Genomic DNA, 25,606 nt, shown 5'->3' with positions numbered 1-25,606 from the left:
CCTCTTACCAGCCCCCTTTTTTCTTTTGGCTATACCTATACTCTCCCTTACTATGCTCAAAAAGCTTTTTGGTGTATTTGCTTTTTTGTTGGAGGTATATCCTTGTAATTATAGATTTAATTGCTTCCCATTGGGGGGCACCTGACATCTGGGGCAAGAAAAACTGATGTAATGGCATTAGCTGCGTGTTTTATACCCCTGATGTCATGGAAGAAGGGACAGTATCCGACGCAGAACCCAAGACTTTGTTATTCAGGCCGACTGAGGACTACTGGAAACAGATAACCCAAATGTAATGACTGCAACAGTGAATACACTCGAACATCTACATTTATGGTAAGTGTACACAACTGTACTTTTCTCTCTCTCTCTCTCTATGGCTATTACTCATCCCTTTCAAGGGTATTGGTATTTACTTTTTACTGGTGGTGTTTTCCCCAGCATAACTTAGCTCCCTATTTGGGGGGCTTCTGACATTTGGGGCAAGAAAAACTGATGGAATGGTGTTGGTTGTCTGTTTTTATACCCCTGACGACCTGACATCAGTCCTGGAGCGACAGCATCCGACGCAGAAATGCTGAGTCTCTGGTATTCGGGCCGACTGAGGGCTACCTGCAGGCAGATAACCCAAGTTTAATGACTGCAACAGTGAATACACTCGAACATCTACATTTACGGTAAGTGTACACAACTGTACTTTGTGTCCCCTCCCCCTCTTAGAAGGAAATGGCCCTTTTATTGATCCATGAATTGGGAAAAGACCCAGCTTTGCCTTCCTCCTTTCACCCAATTTCAATTTTAAATCATAATTATAAATTATTCATGGCGATTCTTGTGGAGAGACTCTCAGTGATACTCCCCAGAATAATTTATTTAAGTCCAGCAGGTTTTATGCAGGAAAGAATGATGTTTGACAGCTTAAGACCGTCTTAATGATAGAGCCTGAAGTAGTGGAGACCCACAAGCCTGGATACTGAGAAAGCATTCAGTAGAGTTAGACGGGGGCTTTATGGCAGTTGCTTACTCACGTGAGATTCATGTCAGAAATGATCTATGTACTTCAGGGACTTTACAAGCGTTTGATGGCTATAGTCAAACTAAACAACATTCTCTTGGCTCTAGTATGTTTAGAGCATGGGAAGGGGCAAGACTCTCAACGTTTGCTATTACTCTTTGATATTTACTCAGAGCCTTTGGTAACTCACCTTAGGCAGTCTCCCATCGGAGGCTGCTATTATGAAGATATACCTTGTAAACTCTCTTTATGCTGATGACCTGATAGTTTATCTTGCTAATCCAAATCAAGACTTACAACTTCTGCTGAGGGAACTGAATTGTCTGGCTCCCTGTTGGTTTAATCTAGCTAAAACTGAAGTGGTTAAAATTGTGCTCCCTTGGACTCCAGGTCCATCCTTAGCAGTTTTACTGGAGCATATGTATAGAAATATTTTGGAAAAAATAAAGAGGTATATGCAGAGTTGGAATTACCTGTGTTCAGGCATGGTACAAAGAGTCCGGGCTATTTTCTGATATGTCAGCCAACAAGTACTTCATGTATCACAGATACTACATCTGCCCACCCTGCTTTTATTGTGGGGCAGAGTCAAATTTTGTCTTGGGGACTACATATGGGCTGGAGAGCATCCCTGAATATGCTGGCAACACCTGTTCCTCTCCCACCCAAGTGTGGTCAATTGGGGCTCCCATACTTGGAGTTATATATGTTGACTGCAAGACTGAAGGTTGCAGGAGATTTTTTCAGTTTTGATAAGCATGAGGATTGGTGCCAGCTGCCTATGCAGTACTTGGGAGGGCAATCAAAATAATTTGGGTAGGTGCAATTCAGGGAGGATAACCATCTGCATGCATATCTTACGATGCTGGCCACCTTCATTAAAACTGTTAAAGAAGGGATTACAGTGTCCTCAACAACACAATGGATAGATAAGTTGCTCCCCATAGACCACCCTCGATGCTGGGATATGTGGACAGGTGGTGTACATAGGTGTTTAAACACTATGCAAATTTAGACTGTTGGAAGCAGTTAGTTGTTGAAGGGCATTCTGTTGCTGGGGAAGACTTCCATGCTGACTCTGACCTCTCCCATGACTATCTAGGTCTCTGTACAAAATTGGCAACTAAACTGGTAATCAGGAAAGTTTATGCACTTATTAAGGAGGATATGCTATGGTGGTAATATGGTTGTTGGATATTAGTAGTAATGACTATTGTAAAAGAAGAGTAATTGGCTTTGTTTATAGGATCCTTATTACCCCAATACAGGAAAATGTAAGATAATTGGGAGCAATGCCTGATTACAGATATAAAACAAAATTAACTAATATTCTTTTGGCCATAAGCTTTGCAACCAGATCTTGCAAGTTTAGATTCTTTGAATGGCAGTGTCAGTTTAAATATTGTTATGCACTGGCTAAACTAAGAAGCATCTTTCTGGTACTGTAGCTACCTGTTGGACATGCTTTATCTGGGGAATTAGGAGGCTAAACTCATTCTGGGACTGCTTGGTGTCAGATGGGTCCAAATAGACTTTACAAAAAATCAGTGATTCCCTGGCTAGGTTTGATAGTGGTGACAATGTCAAGATTTCTTACTGGGGAATGATTGTTACCAAATTTTGCCCCAGGACTGCCAGCTCAAGGCTTTTAAATAGTTTGCTGTTAGCTGAGAACGTGCGTGTAATGAAAAGATGGAAAACATCCTCTCCACCTTTATTTGCGAATCCAAAGACTCTGATGGAGGAATTAGCTAGTAAGGAGATATCCATGCCAGAACCAGCCTTTAAAAAGAAAACAGATGAGAAATGGACTGTCACATAGGTTTGCTTCAGCCTACTCAAAAAATTTCTAGTTATTGTGAATGTTTAAATGTTTGTATATTTCTGTTCACTCCACAATTATTTTTAACATTTTCTTTGTCTGGGTGGTTAACTTACTTTTTTATATGTTGCTGTTATGAGATTGTAATGCTGCTGTTATGTAATAAAGTTTCATTGTTTAAAAAATCTTTGCTGTGAAAAGGACAGATACTTTTTGCCTTTTTGTTGCTAGCGTACATTCTGTTACAGGATGTACTACCTATCCAACCTTTTTCTGCTGTGCTTTCTTATATTTATACAACAACTACAAGGAACTCAATGAATACTTTTCTGGGACACTATGAGTCCTATGTAATTAAGTTTAGGGATTCCCTAACGTATGTTTTCATGAGGGAGATTGGCCAGAACGATCAGGTTGGGACTTTGTCTTCTTGTTGCCAATGTTGGACCTCCTCATACTAGGTACACAAGTGATGTATTTACCTTAATGATCGATCTGGTGAAGCAGATCTAGCCTCATTAGCATGCCCAACCTCTTTCCCCTTCTCTTTGCTGACTTGGTCTAGAGGCTTATGTTTCTTTTTTTTTTTGGCATACTGTAGATCTGGAGAGGAAGGTCACAGATGTGCATTGTGCTTACACTTGAGAGACTTAGTAGAATGGATAAATTTCATATGCATAGCTGTCTTAGCCTTGCTGTTTGACAATGGACCCTGCTCATCTAGATCTGTTACGTTAAGTACATAACTTTGATTTTTTTTTGCATGTTAAAGTAATATATTAACATTATTTAAATATTGAAAAATATATCCTTTATGTGCTTGCAGAGCTTGATTGAATTCGGCAAATGATAAAATCAGCTACTCATACTGAAACTGAAATAATTGCAGAATATTTCATTACCATAAAATAAAGTGACACAGAGGCCTTAACATCTGGTGAAATAACAGCTGAAGGCATGCTTGTTTTGAATCTGAAGTCTAGCCTTCTGTTGATATCCCATTTTTAAGGTATACCTTGCTGTCCTAGCTAACATCTGTTAAGTATGTGCAAGTAGTTTGTTACTGGAACAGAATTTAAGCTGTAGAAAAAATATGTAGGCTAAAAAGAGATGCTACAGGCACCATAACACAAGAAGAAATAGGGCAAGTGATAGGAAAACAAAAGAAAGAAAATACACCAGGTAGCAATGCGTTGCCAGTAGAAGTATGGAAGTTGGGAAAAGTGGCGAGTGATAACTGTTGTAATAAAAAAAAAGGGGAAAAATCCTGTGTAGGCAGCATCGTATAGGCCACTAACTGTATTGAATTGTGATTATAAAGTGTTTATGGCAGTAATAGCCAACAGGCTAGCAACGACAATCTTCCTTGGGTTAATAGATGCAGAGCAATGGAATTTTTATAGAGGGCAGGAACACAAATGATAACATATTGTGTACACTAATGAAAATTCATTATGCTCAAATAAGAAAGAGGAAAATGGCACTTTATGTATTTGATGCATTAAAGGCCTTCGACAGAGTTGACTGGAAATGTATGATGTTAAGTTGTCAATCTCGCCTTCATTCTTGCTTGATGGGTTCGGAGCCGATCCCTCGGCTCCGACTCGGCACTTGCTAAGCTCGAGAGTCACTTTTACCAGCTCGAGGCAGCCCCATATCCCATGATGCAAGGCGGTAAGTACCCAGATCTCGTTTGCCGCTTCGCTTAGGAGGTCTTCTTTTTACCAGCTCCTGGTAAGTTGTTCACTTTTGTGATATTTAAGCCCCTTTTTTAGTAAAAACCTTTTATTGATAGTTTTAAGTTAATTTTGTACTTTTTCTGACAGAAATTCCCTGTCTCCTTTAATTTTTTGTTAGTCAATCTTTACCCTATCCCATCCCCCCCCTGTTAGGGTGTGTGTGTTGGTTTTATAGAATACCTTTTGGTATTTATTTAAGTTAATTTTGACTGGTGTGTGTGTGTGTGTTTTTCAGCACCATGTCAAAGGAGAGGGTCTCAGGTTTTAAGAAGTGTGACTCGTGCTGTCAGAAGATGTCTCTGACAGACGGTCACACTTCTTGCCTGTATTGTCTGGGCCCTCTTCACCTGCAGGACTCCTGTGCTATTTGTCACTCCTTCAGCCAGAGAGTCCTGCAGGAGAGAATAAGCTGATTCTTAGGGGCCTTCTTAAGCGGAGGGCTCTCCGGCTAAGTCGGCTCCACCAAAATCAGCAAAATCTTCCAAGGCCCAGGCTTCTGTATCTAAGCCTGCGGCCTCGGCTCCGACTTCGTGCTGAGTCGAGATCGGCTCGGCTGGAGCCGATTCTGGCTTGACAAAGCCTTAGGCACCGATGGCTATCGGTGCCGAATCTGTATTGACCGCCGATGTCGGCTCCGATCGGTTCCGACACCCATGTGGCACAGGCATCGGTGTCGGCTCCGACACCGTTACTTTGGTGGCTGTATCGGCTCCGGCTGGAGCCGATACATCGAGGCTTCCTGTCGGCTCCGAGGTCGGCTCCGACAGGATCTATTGTATCGGCTCCGATGGCTCATTCCAGGAAGAGGTCGAGGTCTCCTTCCTTGGAGCCGATACTTTCGGCTCCGGCTTCACCTCTTCTATCGGAACGGAGCCATCGGAGCCGATCTTCAAGGTCATCCAGGTTGTCAGATCATGACCTAGAGAGAGTGGTCAGTAGATTACTCAAGTCACAGGTACTGGCCCAAATGTTACACAGTCCGTCTCAACAGGCGACTGTGGGTCCACACCCGTTACAGTTCCTCCTTCAACTCTACCCCAGAGCTTGGAGTTGGAGTCTTCGAATGGTTACTGCTACGGCTGGAGGACGGATACCCCTTCTGTTCCTTCAGCCTCTACTCTTATCTCCTCTTGAGACCTTCCTTAGAGGGATTCGGTGGTCGGGCTTCCATGGTCTCCTCCGAGGGTGAGTGGCATCGGACCCTTGTCGAACCCGCTCTTCCCCTTGGAGCCTCGGCCTTGGTGAGCTCGGCTCCGACATCTGCCTCGGAGACTTCCCTTCGGTGGTCCCTGGAGTTCCTAGCTCTTGAGCGGGTTCTCTCGGACCTGCCTGGGAGGAGCATTCGAGGTGATGAAGAGTGTACTGGCCACTGGTATCAGTCAGCAGTCTGTTCCGTAGCTCCTCCCTCTATAGTACCTGTTGACATCTCTGCCACTTCTCTTGCTACAGGACCCAGAGATCCTCCGCCTCAGGTTTCCCCATTGGGAATTTCCCCTCTTCCGAGGATTCTCCTGATGTTTGGAGATCCTCCTAGGAAGAGGACTTGTAAGAGGAAGCATGTAGACTCCCGAGTCTGTCACTCGGATACTGACTTTGATGAGTCAGAGGGATCCCTAGATCCCCTCTGAGGATGTCTCCTTCTCAGACATCCTAGAACTTCTGAAACAGAGGGAAACTGGCCCACCAACAATCCCTCTGAGGATGAGTCAGTATACCTAGAGGCGTTTGGATCTCGGCCCTCCACCTCCTGGGTGTCTCCGCCTTCGACCCCTTATGCAGGTCATTGCAGGCGTGGGCAGCTCCTGACTCTGTAGAGCCAGTCCCTAGGAGGCCTTCAAAATTTATCACTGCCCCGAGTGACAAACAATTCCTTACTAAGGGTGTCCCCGCTGATGCCATGGTGGTGGCTGCGGCCACCAAAAGGAACTTGCAGATCCTTCCGTGCCCGTCCATCCTCCTAATAAGGACTCTAGGACCATGGATAGGTACGGTGGCGGATGTTTTCCTCAGCGACCTTTGCTATGCGTTCGCTGAATTACCTATGTCACTTCACCAGACTCCAAAGAGATATCCTGAAGGAGCTGGGAGAAATAGTTCAGGATCCTACAGCTGCAGGGGCTCAAGAAAAAATTGCTTCTCAGCTAGGAACCCTCAATTCCATTGCAAACTCCTCCATGCGGCTAATATCTTATGCTGCGGATGGAGCGAGTAGAGCCGCAGGCACAGGTGTGGCTCTTAGACGCCAAGCCTGGATGCGGCTATGTGATTTTGCGGATCCCTTTAAGGCGTCCTTCACAAATTCTCCCTTTGACGGGTCAGCTTTGTTTGGCCCTCAGGTGAAGGAAACCTTGACCAGGTGCGAGCAGGACGGCAAGACTCTTTCTGCTGTTGGTGTCCGTTTTTCCACCCCTTCTAGGCCTTATCCCAAAGGACAGAAGGGTGGGAAGATGTGGTTCCTTAAATCCCAAGGAGTCACGCCGGATTCACGTGGTCAGTTTACCCCTAGAGGCAGAGGGGGTAACAATAACAGACGCCGCTCTAGAGGCAGAGGGGGTCCGAAGAACCAGGGAAACAGAGAGCCCCTCTCTGACAAGCCCTTTCAGCATCCCTGAGGTGTTGCCCGGCTGTCCCTCCTTGGAGGCAGTCGGGGGAAGATTATCACTGTACCCAGAAGCCTGGCATTCCCTCACTCAAGACAAATGGGTACAGTCGATCATATCCAAGGGTTACATAATTCCTTTCGAGGAAAGTCCCTTCCCCTCAAGTTCCCTTCCAGATGTACCACCCGGTCTAAGGGAGATTGCAGAGTCAGAAATCGCAAAACTACTGCAAAAAAGAGCCATTCAGCCAGTTACAATAGACCATTCAGAGCCTGGAATCTACTCAAGGTTCTTTTTGGTCCCCAAAAAGACGGGAGACTGGAGACCAATATTGGATCTCAGCAGACTCAACAAGTCTGTCAGGAAGACAAGATTCTGAATGGTCACTCTTCAGTCAATTCTGCCCTTCTTACAGAAGGACAACTGGATGTGCTCAATAGATCTTCAGGATGCGTACTATCACATCAAAATTCACAGGCGCTCCAGGAGATTTCTCCGCTTTCGGCTGGGGTCCAGTCATTTCCAGTTCAGAGCCCTGCCCTTTGGTCTCACTACAGCCCCCAGAGTGTTCACCAAATGCATGGCAGTGGTCACGGCTCACCTGAGACGTCAAGGATTCCAGGTGTTTCCGTATCTCGACGACTGGCTCCTGTCAGCCACCACCAGGCATCAGCTTATACAAGCCAGGGATTACACGATAGACCTTTGTTCTCATTTGGGCATCTCAATCAACTTCGAAAAGTCATCCTTATCGCCCTGCCAGTCTATTACCTTCATAGGCGCAAACTTAAACACTGTTCGGATGTCAGCTACCCTTACAGAACAAAGAGTTTCAGACATTCAGACTCATGTCAGGATCATTCTGGCCAGCAAGAAAATACAGGCCAGAATGGTTCTAAAGTTATTAGGTCTCATGGCTGCGGCCATTACTCTTCTTCCCCTGGCTCGATTCTACATGCGCCTTCTTCAGTGGATGCTGTTCACACAGTGGTCATACCAGCAACTTCCAATGCGTCACCAGATTCTGGTGACACAGACATGCAAAGAGCATCTTGCTTGGTGGATCACATCGTCTCAGGTTCACCAAGGCAGGTGCTTTGTACCTCCGTCCCGATAGCCACTGTCACCACGGATGCCTCCTGATCGGGTGGGGGTCATTATCAGGGCAGGATGGTTCATGGGACGTGGCAACCGTTCGAGTACCATCTGCACATAAATGTCCTGGAGATGAGAGCAGTGCTTTTAACGTTGCAAGCCCTCAACGACTTTCTTCCCGTAGGGACAATTGCAGTCCACACAGACAACATGTCTGTAGTTTGGTATATCAACAAACAGGGCGGAACCAAGTCCTACCCCTTGTGTCGAAGCTCAGAATTTGGCAATGGGCGATCTCCTCTCATCGGTTTCTGGTAGCAACGCATATCCCTGGGAAAACCAACATTATAGCGGACAGATTGAGCAGAGCTATCCTCATGCCTCTCGAGTGGTCTCTCAAGCAATCTATAGCAGAAGAGATTTTTCTGGAATGGGGTCGTCCATGTTGCGATCTTTTTGCTACTCCCCAAAACAGCAAATGTCCAGACTTCTTCAGCCTCTTCCCTCTATCAGGTCATCCCCCCAGAGACGCTCTGACCCAGGATTGGCCCCAGGGACTTCTTTATGCCTTCCCTCCATTTCCTCTGATCCCTCAGGTGATCCAGAAAGCTACCGTTTTGAGAGCCAAATTGATTCTCATTGCCCCTTACTGGCCTCGACAAGTTTGGTTTCCGTTCCTCCATCATCACCTTTTGGTGCAGCCGTGGCATCTGGACCCAGTGCCAGATCTTCTGATTCACCAATCCGGTCAGCTGCACCGGTCAATCCCTTCTCTCAACCTCACAGCATGGTTGCTCCACTTCCTTCCTTAGCCAGGCTTCCTTTGATCTCTAACCCAGTTAGAGACATCATAGTAGCTTCACTAAAATCCTCTACCAGGAGGATTTACACAAGCAAATGGAAGCGTTTCTCTTATTGGGCTAAGGCCCAAAATATTGATCCTTTACTGCCCCTCTTCAGGCAGTTCTGGACTTCTTAGCAGAGATTTTTCATGCAGGCTCCTCTTCTTCCACAGTCAGAGTTCAATTGGCTGCTATTTCCAATTTTCATGTCGGGATAGCAGATCATAATATTATGTCCCATAGGCTCTGCAGGGCCTTCTTGAAAGGAATTTTCCTACTAAAACCTCCAATCAGGAATCCTCCTCCTCAGTGGGATCTAAATTTAGTGCTGACATCCTTGATTCTTCCCCTTCGAGCCAGCTGTTTCTTGTTCCCTGAAATATCTTTCTTGGAAAACGTTATTTCTAGTGGCTATTACATCTGCCAGGAGGGTGTCTGAACTTCATGCTCTTTCGGTTCGACCGCCCTATTTGGTTTTTCACAAAGACAGAGTATCTTTGAGAACTAACCCAACCTTTTTACCTAAGGTCGCTTCAAAGAACAATTTGAATCAATCCATTGATCTCGGTATTTTTCCTAACTATTCAGATAGAGCTGAACAAAGCTACATTATCTTGATGTCCATCGTCAACTTAGATATTATTTGGACAGAACAAAAAATTTAGAAAATCTGATCAACTTTTGTTTCCTATGCGGATAATAAAAAGGCCTTCCTGTTTCTAAAGTGACTTTGTCCAGATGGCTTTCTTGGTCATCTCTGAAATTTATCGCTCAGGGGAAAACAGCTGTGCTCAAAACCTAAAGCACATTCAACTAGGAGCTTAGCTACTTCTACAGCTTTTCAAGCTAGACTTCCTTTGGACACTATTTGTGCAGCGGCCACTTGGGCCACTCCTCACACTTTTGTTTCCCATTACAAATTGGACTTGGCCTCCAGGGACAGAGCCAGTTTTGGCTCTACAGTCCTCAAGAGTTTGTTCCATTGAGCCACCCAGGATAGAGGTGCTAGGGACGCGGTCCCATCAAGCAAGAATGAAGGCGAGATTGACAACTTAACATTAAGAAGTTATGTACCTACCATAACGTTCCATGTTAGTTGTCTTCTCGCCTTCTTTCTTGCGACCCTCCCTCCTTCCCCCTGGCCTGGACAGACCTTGTATAAGAAACTATTATGCTAAAGACCATTCAGACCTGGTCCTTTTTCCATCTGTAAGTTTCTTCTTCCTTTGGGAAGTATTTTATGCTTGGTGCTATTGCCCTTTGTCAACAAACGAGATCTGGGTACTTACCGCCTTGCATCATGGGATATGGGGCTGCCTCGAGCTGGTAAAAGTGACTCTCGAGCTTAGCAAGTGCCGAGTCGGAGCCGAGGGATCGGCTCCGAAACCATCAAGCAAGAAAGAAGGCGAGAGAAGACAACTAACATGGAACGTTATGGTAGGTACATAACTTCTTATTTGCAATCATGGAGCACTGTGAATTTCCTGATAGATTGATAAGGGTATTGAATGCATTATATTAAGGTGCTGCAACACAGATAATGGTTGGAGGGAGATTGATGAGGCCAGGATAGCTAGAGGTTACATGGGGTAATTGGCTAGGATAGCTAGAGGTTACATGGGGTAATTGGCTAGGCTTAAATGCCACTGTTGTTTGCAATTTACTTAGACTGGCAGCTAAAATAATGAATAATGCCATTCAGGAAGAGCGGGGTATAACTGGGTGGATATAGAGTTTAAAATAGCTCTGTATGTAGACAATGTCATTTTAACATTGAGTGACCTGAAAAGAGAAACTGGCAGTTGTTTAAGCTAGTAAGAGTTTGGTAGATATCAGAATATAAAATCATCCACGAGAAAATGAAAGTGATAGGATTGTTCATAACAGATCAAGACAGAACTGAAGACAAATGAAGCAAGTAGTAGACAGAAGGCGAAATGACTCAGAAGCTCATATGAAGCATCAGTAAAGAAATCACGTGATGTAGTTTTAGTGAAGTTATGGAGGAATATGGAGAAATGACAAATGCTGAATTTGGACTTGGAGCAGAGAGGGTACTTGTGTTAACATTGCCATTTAACATAGTTACTGTGTACATAAGGCAAGTTATCTGGTATGTTCATAAGTTCATAGGTTCATAGATTAGTACTAGGCTAACCACCCTTCTGGGCCATTTTAAGCCTAGCCAATTACCCCATGTGAGAATCAAACCCTGTACCTTGTCTCTGTAAGGTAAAAACCTTAACCATTATGCCAACCTCCCACCCCAATGTCCAAATGAGAAATGAACTAGACAAATTAAAATGCTGAACAAGAAATTTCCTATGAGCAGGAGGGAATCATAGGGTCAACTGTGAAAAAGTGACACTGGCAAAAGAATAGGGAGGGAAGGAGGGCAGGGAGTACCCAACCTGAATGGTTACTACCAAACAGTACAACTATTCTTTATGATAAGAAGTGCAGATTTAACACTTTGTAGTAAATAGGTTAAGATGAAGATCATTCTCGAATCATAAACAGGTTAAGCGTTTGAAAGAGGAATGTCAAAAAGAACACACAACTTTGATTGGAGTGAGCTGAATTAATTCTTTGTAGTATATTGGGCCTTAGCTGTTTTGAAGCACTGTTATAGAGAAAAGGTTTAGGAGCTAAAAGTGTTTTAAGGTTTTGAAAGCCATAAAACACATAGCAACATAGCACTGCCGCACATAGAATGTCCAGAAATTAAGTGTTAAGACACTTTGTTTTATCACACCTTTTTTTTTTTTTTTTTTTGCTTTATCACACTTTTTTATCTGCCTAATTTATAACAGCTTTAGAATTTGTTGTAACTTGTTGTGTTACCATTGATCTCCTGTGGATGACACTGGACGCTGTGCACTGTAGTAAAAAATTATACCTTAACAGTGTTATCTTTTCCCCAAATTCATGGTGTAGTTGCAATATTCCATGTACTACACAAGAAATGGGAGGGTGCTATTGCAGTATCTGTGTTATTTAGTAATTAATTTTAGCTGGAATCATAAATGATAACCTTGTTAATTACATATGTTTTCATTACGAATAGGTTGTGAGCCTCCTTCCATGTCATTCATTAGCTTAACACAGTACATCTAAAAGCTTCCAGATTTTAAACTGTGTTCACTGCTTTGCTAAAGCTGCTGTTATCTTGAAATTCTGATTATGTATTAAAGTGCTAAATCATTTATGTTTGTGGTAAGATTTAATATATATAGAATATGTTATGATATAATTGTTTTACTTTTAAGTAAGTGATTTGTGCTAATAAGCTGTTTTTTCTTTTTCTTTGCTTTAGAAGTCTTTGATTGACATGTACTCTGAAGTTTTGGATATCCTTTCTGACTATGACTCAAGCTATAACACTCAGGATCACCTGCCCAGGGTAAGTGTTACATAGTGTTTGAGCTTATTTGAAGTAGCATTTGCAGTTACTAGAACTGATCTTATTGATGCAAATCATAGCCTACATTTCAGGCACTGTTATTTGTTTACAGCAGCTGCACTGTTAGATCTGAGTGCATGAGTCACATTTGTTTTTAAGTTAGTAAGTGACTGTTTCCATGTATCACTTAAAAGAGTAGAGATACAAACTAAATACTGAAATTTAACATCAAGCTTTCTAACAATATGCAGTAAAACACAGATAACAAGTAGTGGTAAGATATTATGATAGCACAAAATAAATAAAAAATATAGAAGCATAATGCAGTTGTAGAATGCAGTTTAATAGTAGAAAAATGGTGAGAAAAGTAAAAATAATAATGCAATTGATTAACTGATTTAATATTTTACACTATTTTTTCGGGGGAGAAAGCACTTCTAAGTAATAGTCATTCTTTTGTTTTCTGAACAAATTGTGCTGATTAGGGTTGCACTGAAATCAAGTTGAGCAGGCCAGTCCAGACTCCCTTATGCCCAGCAGCCATCTCCATTTCAGTTCATAGGATTCCCAGATAAGTTGAGAGATTTAGTTCCTACTGCTTACACTGTATTTTTCTGGGGACGTCTTTCTGGTAGAATATGTCTGGAACACTGCTGTTAGAATGATCACTTTGCTCCTCTACCCTACCCCCATTCCCACCTACCCCATTACAATTTCCTTTATACCATCCTGTCCCACCCCTTCCTTTCCCAAACATCCAATAACAATCTTCTTACTAACCCTTTCTACTTCATCACTTCCTTTAGTTTAACCTTTTCCACAGCCACTCCTCTCCCCTCCCACTCATAAACAATGAAACAGCTTATAATTTCCACCTCTCTTCTCCTCCTACTCTCAGCTCTTAACAGCTTATCATAACTACCTTCCTAGCCCAATATCTATCTCTCCTACCTGTAATACCAGCAACAACCATAATGCAACCTCTGTCTTTTATATCTCCCCACCCTTTTCAACCTCCCCACTTCTTACTATCACAGACTATACAGAGTGCAAGCATTCCCTCCTACTTATAAACCTAAACCTAAGTTGCATAAACTACATCTTGCCATTACTACAAAGCATTATCTATTAAATAGCTTTCTTGCATCTGGCGATATCCACCCCAGCCCTGGCCCCTCAACTTCTCCCTTCAACCACCCACCTCCCTTAGCCACTACCTCGCCTACTCCCACTAACATCTCTCCCTCCTGCCTGCCTACTCTACCAGACTCTCCACCTACTAATCACTTATCCATATATGCCCTCAACATTCAGAGCCTAACCAACAAAATCACTGAATTCCAGGCAATGGGTAGCCCATACTACCCCACATATTATTTCTTTATCTGAAACATGGCTCAAGCCACATATCTCAGGTAAGGAAATACTCCCATCAGGTTATAACATCTACCGGTCAGACAGAACACCAAAAAAAAGGAGGTGGTGTAGCCATCTTATACTCAAATTTACTCAACCTCTCTCAATTTCCCTCACCCCTCCCTGATTTTCATCCAGCTGAACTCCTAGTTTTAAATTACCACCTCAACACCCATAAAAAACTAGTCATTGCCTCCATCTATATCCCTCCAGGAAACAACTTAACAATCCTTGAGAAAATTTTATCCTGGTTCTCACAAAACATACCACATGAAACCCTCATCTTGGGTGATGTCAATATAGACTGGTCCAAACTGAAAATTGACTCTCCCTAACTTAGTATAAATCTACATGGTTTTCATCAGCTTATATCATCTCCAACTCATCTACATAAAAATAGAAACTCTGGCTCGATAATCGACTGGATACTAACCAACTCCCCTTCACTATACCATGCCCCCACAACTCACCCAGACCAACTTAGTGACCACCTACCCATCTCTGTCCTTCGACACCCCCATCCAACTACCCAAATCTCACCTCTATAGAGACTTTTACAAACTCTCTAACTTCAACTTAGCCCAATTTAATTCTATCTTATCATCCATAGACTGGTCCATCCTCAAGCAAATCCCTCTCAATGATGCCACAAATAGATTTAATAGTATTTTCCTTGCCACCCTGAACTCACTCGACCCTTCCAGCAAAATCATGATGCCACAAATAGATTTAATGGTATTTTCCTTGACACCCTGAACTCACCCGCCCCTTCCAGCAAAATCAGACTAAAATCTATCCATGCCCCCTGGCTTTCAAAATGCATGGAAGTAGTAGCAGCTCACTTGAGACTGCAAGGATTCTGGGTGTTTCCGTACTTGGATGACTGGCTCATAACCACTTTGACCAGGCATCATCTTATGCTTGAAAGGGACAAAGTATGGAAAGCTTGGATAAAAACTAAAGACTTACCCCCTATTTCGCAACTACAAATGTCTGAGAAATCTCATTAAAAAGCATACCAATAATGAAAAAAAAATCCTTCTATAACCCTGCCCAACTAAATAACAAATCCAACCCTAAAAAGTTCTGGACATCCATTAATAAAATCCTTTCTCCTGGCTCCTCCAGAACCCCCTTCCCTTACCCTAACTTACCCTTCCCTTACCCTAACTTACCTCCTCTTGAAACAGCTACTCTGCTCAATAAACATTTCATTGAAACTATTCAAACACTCATGCCTCCCAACTGTAATACTACTCTGACAACCCCTCCCAACCCATCCAACAAACCCCCCTTTTCCTTACACCCAGTTTCCACTTCCTATATCCGAGCACTTCTCCAAAAACTCAAACCTTGCTCTCCCTCTACAGATAACCTACCTCCCTCCTTCCTTAAACTTGCTGCAGACTCCATTGCCTACCCAGTATCCATACTTATCAACAGATCTATACAAGAGTCTACTGTCCCTCTGTTATGGAAATCCTTTTACACTATCCCTTTACATAAAGGTGGTAACTCAACTGACCCATCTAACTATAGACCTATAGCCATTCTATCCTCCCTCTCTAAGATACTTGAAAAATTTATTCATTCACAACTACTCAAACACCTCCTTGATCACAACCTGCTCACTCCCACCCAGCATGGTTTTCGTCCCAACCACAGCACAGCTACTGCCCTATTATCCTTCACTCCTACCATTGCTGAGGCCCTAGATAATAACAAATTGATATCTTGTCTCTTCCTTGATTTATCTAAAGCTTTCGATAGTCTCCCATACTCTCCTACTATCCAAACTTGCTAATCTCAATATGAGTTCCAACTCCCTTGCCTGGTTCTCCAGTTACTTATCTTGTAAGCAACAATCAGTAAAATGGCTCACCTCTTCCTCTCCTTTCTTACTGTCCCAACAGGGGTCCCACAAGGCTCCATCGTAGGGCCCCTTCTATTTAACATTTTTACCAATGATCTTCATACAGCTTGCAATACATCTTCCCTCATACAATACGCAGATGATTCTACTCTGATCTGTACCTCAAATAACATCTCTGAACTCCAAGACCTCACTCAACCGGTCTTCCTAGCCACAGAAAACTGGTTATCTACTAATCTACTCATCCTATACCCTAAAAAGACCAAACTATTACTATTTCTCCCTCAATCTCTAGCTCACCACAAATCCTCCTTTGCTATCACTTCCTCAAATCACACTACTATCCAACCCGAATCCCACACCAAACTCCTAGACGTTATTATCGATGATGGATTCAAATTACACATCCTACAGTGCATCAAAAAGACAGATCAAAAGCTCGGTTTACTGTACCGCTACAAAAGATTTTTAACTACTAACTCCAAACTCTCCCTTGCTCAAGCTCTGCTTCTCCCATCACTTCTCTACGCTGCCCCTGTGCTCACACACATACAAACTACTACCCTAAACAAACTCCAGCAAACCTATCATAAGATAGCTCGATTCATCACCGTCTCTCCCTACAATACACACCACTGCCTTCCTCTTAACTCTCTCAATTGGCTAGAACTCCCACATCTATTGTTATTAGCCCAACTTCAAATGACACACACTATTCTTTATAAACCTGCTGTTTGTCCTGCTCTCTTTTCCTTCATCACTACCTACTCTCCACCTTGTACCCTCCAGACATCTAACCAGCATCTACTACAAATATACTATCCCAAAAAATCAGTGGGCAAACTCCTATATAAGTACTCTATGGCCCAAACTTGGAATAAACTTCCTAGAGAAATATGCAGTATAGTTCACCCATCTCATTTCAAAGCGAAACTTAAACTTCATCTACTTAACTCCAAAACCTGCCCCTGTCAAGCCCCAACTTTACTCCCCCTATCTACTTCTGTTTTCTCCCCTTCTTTTTATACATAGGCATTTCTTCCACCTCAAAACATTTCATTCTACTAAAATGATATTTAACCACCACTGTTGAAGTTCTTGAATGATATTTAACCACCACTGTTGAAGTTCTTGACGTTTGTTTATTGAATTAATGTAAATAATGTATATACTTAGTTATCCTGCTCAACTATTAATATCTTTCTTCCTTGACTTTAAGAATTTTTATCTCTATATAATCTCCATATGTTGAATGCACAAGTACAAAGTTGTATATATAACTACTTCTGGCATTTATCTTGTAAACTGTATTTTTTTCTGTTGTATTGGAGCTTTTCTCCTCGGGTCTCCACTGAAAATGGGCTGCAAGCCCAGTTGGACTAACCCGGTTAACAAATATCAATAAATAAAATAAAAATAAATAAATATACATTTCCTCATCTGACTCCTATCAAATCAAATAGCGGTTGTTGTATTTAGAGGTCTTTCTAGCTTGATGAAATCTTTACGCTGTTGGAGAGCGCAAGCCTAGCTACCTTGCAATGGATCTTAATTTCTGCCACAAGCATCCATTGATCCCACCCTTTCAGACATTACCCAAATTTTGTGACTATAGGCGACTATTTGGACATAGGCTAAATGGGAATTTAAGAGCTTTATTCTATACCACAGTTCTCACTTCTCCACCATACTCGGGTGCTGCTGCACCTTTCTGCTGGTCATTCTCCTGATTCCCTCTGCCTTCCCTTATGAATTAGACCACCCTGACACTATCCAATTCTGTGGGATAAAGGGATGAAGCCCTGGCTGTGACTGTTCGATTAGTCTCATGAACACTGGAGGGCTTGGCGTGGAGGATGGCAGAAAGTGAACATTGTCAGCTCACCCATCCAGTGAGATAGGAAATGGCATTGGCTAGCCACTTTGATGACAACCCGTGGGAGAACTGGGTGTAATGGTGCTTCCCAATAGCTAGGGAGGTTGTGTGTTAGCATGCATAGTCAAAGCATTTGAGAGCTCAACAGAGCTGTGGGAGTTGGACTGTAGTAGGTTAGTATGGGAGGCTGCAAGTTCCTGTAGTGTGTCCTGCTACCCAACTCTCACTTCTCTGGACAGAGGGGGTATACAGATGATTTGATTATGTCCTTTAATTGGTAACAGGTGGGCTGTAGGTTTCTCGTATAGACCAGACGTGCCTGGCTGTGTCCCCCAAGAGAAGAGAAATGAATAGGTTGTTTGGTCAATGGGAGGGGAGCTATGAGGAAAGATTGTCCTCTTCTTGCGGTAGCTGCTCCCCTCCACTCACATCTGTAAAGCAATCCACTCTTTCCTGAGAGAAAAGTGTAGCCACTTATTTAAAGGTGCTGGATTTTATCAAGCCGTTAAACACACAGTAGCAAATCACTCCAGTGTATGTTGGAAATACTAGTTGTTTTTGCACATCAACAACAGCAAACAACAATATAAGCAAACCTTATTTAAAATTTAAAAAAATAATAATAATTAAAGAAATAAGAAATATGTAAAACCTTACATACCTAAGCTGGATACTGTCCAGACCTCTGCTATACCTTGATATCCTGCCCACAAAAAGAACAAACTGGAGGGGAACCAGGGCAACTCCCATTGCTCACTTGGAATGTGTTCAACTTTATGTCAAGAATGTAGATGTAGTAGGAACATCAAGCATTAGTGGCCCTTGGGCCTTGTATTGTTGTAGCACTTCACATAAGGCATTCTGGCCTGAATAATTATGAGCCTTCTCCAGGTTGACACAACGCATGTGATCAGAACTGGTGAACTCCCATGATCCCTGCAGGAGCAGTGCAAAGGCCAAGAGATGATCATTTGTTCTGTGGCTGGGGCAGAGTCTGTATTGCTCCTCCTGAATCAGAGACTTGACTTTCAGATGAAGACCTTCTCTGTAGCACTCTGGCATGGTATTTACAGAGAGACGCTGAGAGGCATGATCCCTCTGTGACTGTAATACACCATTGTACTCCCTTTGAAAATGGGAATCGCTTACCACATTTTTCCAGTAAGAGGTAATGTCCCTGAGTTCTGCAGTGTATTGAAAAGAAGCATTAACTACCGTATCTCAGGAGTTTTCAGAGCCTTCATCCTTTCCAGCCAGATCCTGTCCATTCCTGCAATCTTACCACAGTGACCTCTTCGGCATTGATAAATCAAGTCCCACAAGTTCCTTCAAATACTGACTTCTCAAATGAAGGCATGCCCACCAGTTCCTCAGAATTTTCTTTCTACCACCAAACACCTTTCCTAGTGAAGATTAGTATTTTTTCACCTGTTCTCTGAGCAGTTGGGGTATTGTCCATTCTCCCCCTCCTAAATCACTGCATAGTTTGTCAAACTTCTTTGAGATCATTCAGAAGTCATTCTGCATGACCTTACTAAACCTCTCACATGCCCTAGCCTTCACTTCTTGTCTGGTGAAGCTTCTGCCTTTCTAGCCTATTGGTGTATATTAATCAGATCTGGGGACTGTATGCTGTACTCTGCTACCATTCTATGGAAAGCCTCTTTCTTTAACTTGACACCTTCCCTCACCTCTAGTGTTTATCTTTACGTTTAAGGATTACCACCATGACAAACACTGACAGCCTTTCAGTCACAGCTCTTTGCAGTTGCCTCAGTTATTGAGGTATTGAATAGGGCCCAGTCAAATTTTATATCCCTAACCTGCAGTAAGGTATTTTAGAGTTCAGAGTTGAACTCATCCCACACAGAAGTGTCAGCAAAATGTTTTCACGACACTCTAATTGCACATTTGGATTTTTTGGGTGTTTCAGAAACAATGCATGTAATGCAAAATAAATGCATGGTTCCTGGTATTGTTTTTTATTACATATATTTTCTTGATCTGATGTTGTCACTCTCTATTTTATCCTTGACAGATGGGTTTGGTTCCAATATCGGAACTGACTCTGCTGTTAATACAGCTCATGCCAGCCAAAAACTCTCGAGTTCATCTCTACCCACAATCACATCATATCTTGTTTGCCATTTTTCCGAAACGGTCGCTTTTTGTCAGTGCTCTCAAGTTTGTGAGTTTAGGTAAAAATTTTATTTCTTTTCATTTCTTAGAGATTTCTCTCTATTTCTTTCTTTCTAATTGATCTTCTGCCTTGTACTTAATATTTTATCTCTCTTTTCCCCTTATTTCTTATGCATAGTGTAACCTTAAATATCCTCGTTGATATTTCTTTCCTGTATATGGTAGTGTACTTTCTATAACTATCATCATTGATAGTCTCTTTCCCTTCACTTTCTTTTGCCAAAAAAAAAAACTTTCTTTTCTTTCCTTTTCTTCTTCCTCAAGCTTTTGTGTGAGTGAGTGAGTGTGTGAGTAACTGTCTTCTAGCCATCATTTTTTTTTGACATGGTTAAGAAGGGTAAGGCTCCTTCTGGCTTGAAAAAAATGCCAGAAATGCAACAACAAAATTCGTGTCCGATTTCCATTCCCTTTGTATCTGTTGCTTGGGCCCAGTTCACTTGCAAGGGAACTATATATGTGTCATGGGTTCAATCATCGAGCCCTTGATGAAAGGTGAAAAAGCTTATTTTGAAAGGATTGATTCCCTCAGCCTTTAGTGAAGTCGTAACTCCTGCAGACAAAGCCAAAACTGATGTTTCCTCCCCTTCATCCTCTTCTTCAGAGGACAAAGGAAAAAAGAGGAGTCTTTTGGTTCCGACCTCTCCGAGTGTTCCAAGACCTAAGAAATTGAAACCCTCTGTTCTGAAATTATCTTTGGAACCGGAAGCCTCTTGCTGTAAAATACCTGTGTCAACAACTGCTCCAGCACCAATTACTGTTTCAAGCCGTTCGATTTCGAAGACCCTGGTGCAGGAGAAATTTTCTGTTTCAGATACTATGACAAAATTTCCTGATTCTAAGGAGATTTTTCCAAGAACTTCCTATACAATTTCTATAGACCCTTTCTGTGGTGAGCTCCCAGAAGTTTTTCTGCAGTGGCCTTAAATCTCTTTCGGCGTCATCTATCCGTTCCACCAAAGAGATTGGTGAATAAAATATTGTGAGCTAGAGGACTTTCAGAACCCCTTTTGGTTCTGACCCCTTCGGGTCTGGGAACCACAGTTGTCTGTTCTGAATCTCCCAGCACTGACTGTGCCAGTCCCTGAGATTTTAACATCTTTGGAACTAGTAATTCCACTGAGCTCTTTGGTAACTTCAGAACCGGAGACATCTTGAAGTGGTAGCCACTCTGTTGGCTCTGGGGGAGGCCAGACTCAATTCCAGTTTTTTTGGAGTCATCCCTGCTCCTCAGGGCTTTGGCTCGAGGTTAGCTCGGCTACAGCTTCTGTCTCAAGGGTTGGTTCTTTGGAGCAGGGAGTGTGCCCGGTCTGAAGGCAGTCTATTTCGGTTCTGGGTTCCCTTCCCTCTTCAGGGGGACAGCCTTCAAGGCAGTGAAGAGGGCCCTCTCACACATGGTGACTCAGTCAGTACCTTCCTCCTCAGAACAAGTTCTCTCCTCTGGCTCTGTTATTCCACCTGCCTCTCCACTGGGTCAGTGAATGCTGAAGTCTCGGGTTTCTAAGACCTAGGTTCTATCACCTTCTGACACCTCCCCAGATTATCCCCCTGATGAGGTTTCTCAGAAAAAGTAATGCAAGAGGAAGCACTTAGATTCTCCCCGGGAATAAGTCACCAAGGGCACAGACATTGATGAGGAGGAAGGGTCCCCACGGTCACCACCTGAAGATATGTCCTTTGAAGACATCCTAGAAATTTTAAAACAAAGAGGGGTCTGGAAGTCCCAAAACCCTTCCACAGAGGAGTCTGTTTACCTGCAGGCTTTCGGCACCTGCTCGTCTACCTCTTGAGTGACCCCACCCGCTGATGAACTCATGCAGTTGATTTCACAGTGGGAGTAGACGATTCTGGATACCATCAAACCCATCCCCAAAAGACCTGACAAAATATTATCAGCCCCTGAAGATAAACAGTTCTGGGTGAAGGGGCTAGTTGTAGATGCCGTGGTTGTAGCGGCCGCCACTAAAAAGCAACTTGCTGAGGAGAGTTCTTCTGTCCTTCCGCCTATGAGCTATGAACAGATTTGGGAAGTGGGTCTATGCTTCATCGACCTTTGCTGTAAGGTCTTTGAACTTCTTGGCACACTTTACAAGACTTCAACAAGGTCTAATTAAGGAATTATCAGATGCCCTGGTGGGAGATGTTACTGAAGAAGTCCAAGAGAAAGTGGCTTCCTAGCTAGCCACAGTGGAGTCTGTGTCTAATTTGTCCATGAGGCTAATCGCACACACAGCCAAGAGGACTACCAGAGCAGCAGGTACAGGCATAGCCATAAAAGAGACATGCCTGGATGCATCTATGTGACTTTGCAGAACCATTCAAGTCTTCTTTTATCAGTGCTCTCTTTGATGGAATATCCTTGTTTGACCCAAGAGTAAGAGAGACTTTATCCAGGTGTGAGAAAGATGGTAAGACCCTTTCTTCTGTGGGTGTACGTTTCTCCACCCCCAAAAGTCCTTTTCTAGGACCCGGAGGAGTAGTGGAAAGATGTGGTTCAGAAATTTCCAAGGGCCTTTCCAAGGCGCACATGGAAGGAGTTCCCCCAGGGGCAGAGGGGAGAACCAAAATGGAAGACACTTCCCTTGCAGCAGAGGTGGTCTGCAAAACTAGGGCTTCAGGGATTCCTTTCCAGGAAAGCCCTTTAAGTGCTCCTGATGGGAGGCATGATTTTCTTCCTCTGGAGGCAGTTGGGGGACACTTGTCCTTGCACCTAAACACATGGCTAAACATAACAGATTCCTGGGTGCAGCAGATCATATCCAGAGGCTATATCATTCCTTTTTCTCATTCGCCCCCAGTACACAAAAAATCCCCGAAATTTCACCCAATCTGAGGGATTCAGCAGTGCAAGAAATTCAAAAAACTGCTGGACAAGAGACTCATCCAAGAAGTCCCGCCAGACCAGAAAGGATCCAGAACCTACTCGAGATTGTTTTTAGTGCCAAAAAAGACAGGGGACTGGAGACTGATTTTGGATCTCAGCGTGCTGAACATATTCTGCAAACAAAGTTCTGGATGGTCATCATAAAGTCAATTTATCCCTTTTTGAAGAAAGAAGACTGGATGTGCTCAACAGAGCTTCAGGACACATATTACCAAATAAAATGGACAAACTCTTCAGGAAGTTACTCCATTCTTACATTCCCGCCCACCTTCCCCCTCCAGGCGAGTGAGATGGTTGTCTTGGAGGACTGGTTCAGTTGTCAGTCTGTTTTATACATTCTTACTCTTCTTGTTTACTTCTATTTTTATAGTTACCTAAGTAGGTAGACTCCATAGTCTTATTCTGTCTGTAGGCTGTCTTGGTTGCAGCATACTAGATCTGGGGATTCACAGTAGAGCATTATGGGATATACACTAGGTCTCGAGCTTCTCTGAGAGTCTGAGCTTGAAAAGCGGCCGATTTGGAGCTCAGGGATCGGCTCCGACCCACGTGTAAGAACAAAAAGGCAAGATGAACAACTCACATGGAACGTTATGGTAAGGACATAACTACTTTTTATTGGAGAATGGGGGAAAAAGTATTTCCCAGTATTAGGGAAACCTTTAATAAACAATGACTCAATGCAGGAAGTGGAAACTGAATGTAAAAGAGCTTGTATACTGGAATACACACCACAAGTTGTATATATTAAGGATATATTGAGAAAATATTGGAACATCTTAACATTTGATAATGGACTGAGGAAGATAGTTGGTGATACCCCTATTTTTGTATATAAAATGGGAATGAATTTAAAACATATATGAGAGAGAAATAATAGGGTAGGGGATGTAGTCCCACAACTTAGGGGAACTTGGAAATGTGGAAGCTGTGGGTACTGTTGGGTTATATTGGAGGAAGAGGGAATTATTTTGGACAACATCAATAGGACAAAGATAACATTTGGGAGAGGAAATTGTAATACAAAGAATGTTATATATATATATATGGCAAAATGCTTAAAATGTACCTGTTATTATATAGGTAAAATTGAACGTATGTTCAAGAAGCGAATATATGAGCATTTATATGCCATAAAGAAAAAGGATAGTACAAACGCACTCTATAGACATTTACAACATACCGACAGCACCCACCACTTTAAATTTGCCATACTAGAACAAGTTACTAAGTTTGTTAGAGGAGGTAATATGAGTGCATATATAGCTGAAAGAGAGGCTAAATGGCAAATATTAACGGATGCTTCCAATTTGCCAGGATTAAATGACTACATTACATTAAAGCCCTTTTTACAAATAGAAGAATAGGATAAGCTCAAATAGAATTCTTGAATAATTGAGTATTTAGATCTAATTAGGTAGAACAGGAAAATGTTATTGTTATGGATTATTATGTTTTATTTTTATGTTAATGGTATTTATTATGTGATGATTCATGCAGCTTACATTTTTATATTAGTATTTTTAACTTATTTATTATGTTTTATGCACTTTATATAAAATCATACTATTGGTGCAGCACAAGTACTATATTTTTCAATATATACATTTTTCAGTATTTCTCATCTTTTATTAATGAATTATTTTTTATTCATTAATTATTTAATATGAATTATTGAAGCATCTAGTATATGTGTATTATATCATATATATTTATCTACATAATAATGTATAAAAGTTAACTATATTTATCACACATTTTTAAAACAATTATTATTAATAATATTGTTATGAATATTTTTATCGATACTTACTAATGTATTTTGTATCACTCTACATATACATAAATAGATTACTGATTAACAGCACAAGTCTACGAGTGGATGCATTCATGTTATTTTAGAGAACGGAATGTCAGACAGACTATTATATACAAGATAAATCCATGACAGCACATTCAAAACAGTAATTATTATGAAAATAGAACAATATGATATTTAAGTTTCAGACAGTACAAGATTTGAAGCGAGCACAAATCATATTTAAAATGTAATGATGAATAAATGGATTTTATTAGTAAACATTGACTGTTTTTAGAGCTATTTCTTTAAACAGAACAGCTAAAATGGCGCCAAAAAGTGTTTAAAAAGGTTTAATTTCATTCTTTAATTGATTCTGATGAAGTCCACAAGCTGGTGGATGAAAGCGCTTGATCTGTTTGTAGTTACAAGAGTGTTACATTTTTAAGTTTTTATTTTTACTGATGTGTGTAGTTTCTTTCAATAAACAGGACGTATTATTGCTCCTACTGCATGCTGGTTCCTTCTGGATTGCAATAGTGGTATTTATTCGTTGTTCTTGCTCACTATTTTGTTTCTGTATGTAGTTGTGGTGGCATATATTTCGATGTTCTAAAGTGAAGCCATATCTATCTATCTATCTATCTATCTATAGTATAAGTGTGTGTGTGTGTGTGTGTGTGTGTGTGTGTGTGTATATATATATATATATATATATATATATATATATATATATATATATATATATATGGATAGACGTGTGTGCGTGTTTATATACTTTTCTGCAAACTCGATGTGAGGTAATTGTGAGAGGGGGATTATGGGTCGAGGTGAAGATCAAGAGTTCTGGACTGGCGCAAGCTGAAGTAATGGCCAAGTTGGTTCCGATATCGGAACCGAACCTACATGTCAAGGATAAATGAAGATAGACTACACAGTTGGAAAGTTATAGTAAGTACATAACTTCTTTATTTATCCAGGCACTGCCCCTGAACCTGTTCTCTGACCCAACTCACTACCAAATAGTAATCAGGTGGCAACTAAGCA

At 41.9% G+C, this 25,606-nt stretch overlaps 1 protein-coding gene across 4 annotated transcripts in view; it reads left to right on the top strand.

Annotated features, from left to right (window-relative positions):
* OPA1 (OPA1 mitochondrial dynamin like GTPase) overlaps positions 1–25,606 on the top strand; it is a 2,039,562-nt gene that overhangs the window by 761,328 nt on the left and 1,252,628 nt on the right. For all 4 annotated transcript variants that reach the window (XM_044070302.1, XM_044070304.1, XM_044070303.1 and 1 more), the window contains one exon: positions 12,430–12,516. In XM_044070302.1, coding sequence (XP_043926237.1) covers positions 12,430–12,516 — 87 coding nt within the window. The remainder of the gene's footprint in view (positions 1–12,429; positions 12,517–25,606) is intronic.

This window comes from Protopterus annectens, chromosome 4.part1, assembly GCF_019279795.1.
Source record: "Protopterus annectens isolate FY-2018-M chromosome 4.part1, PAN1.0, whole genome shotgun sequence".
In the NCBI taxonomy this organism is placed as follows: domain Eukaryota; kingdom Metazoa; phylum Chordata; order Ceratodontiformes; family Protopteridae; genus Protopterus; species Protopterus annectens.
This window is presented reverse-complemented; position numbering and strand designations above follow the sequence as displayed.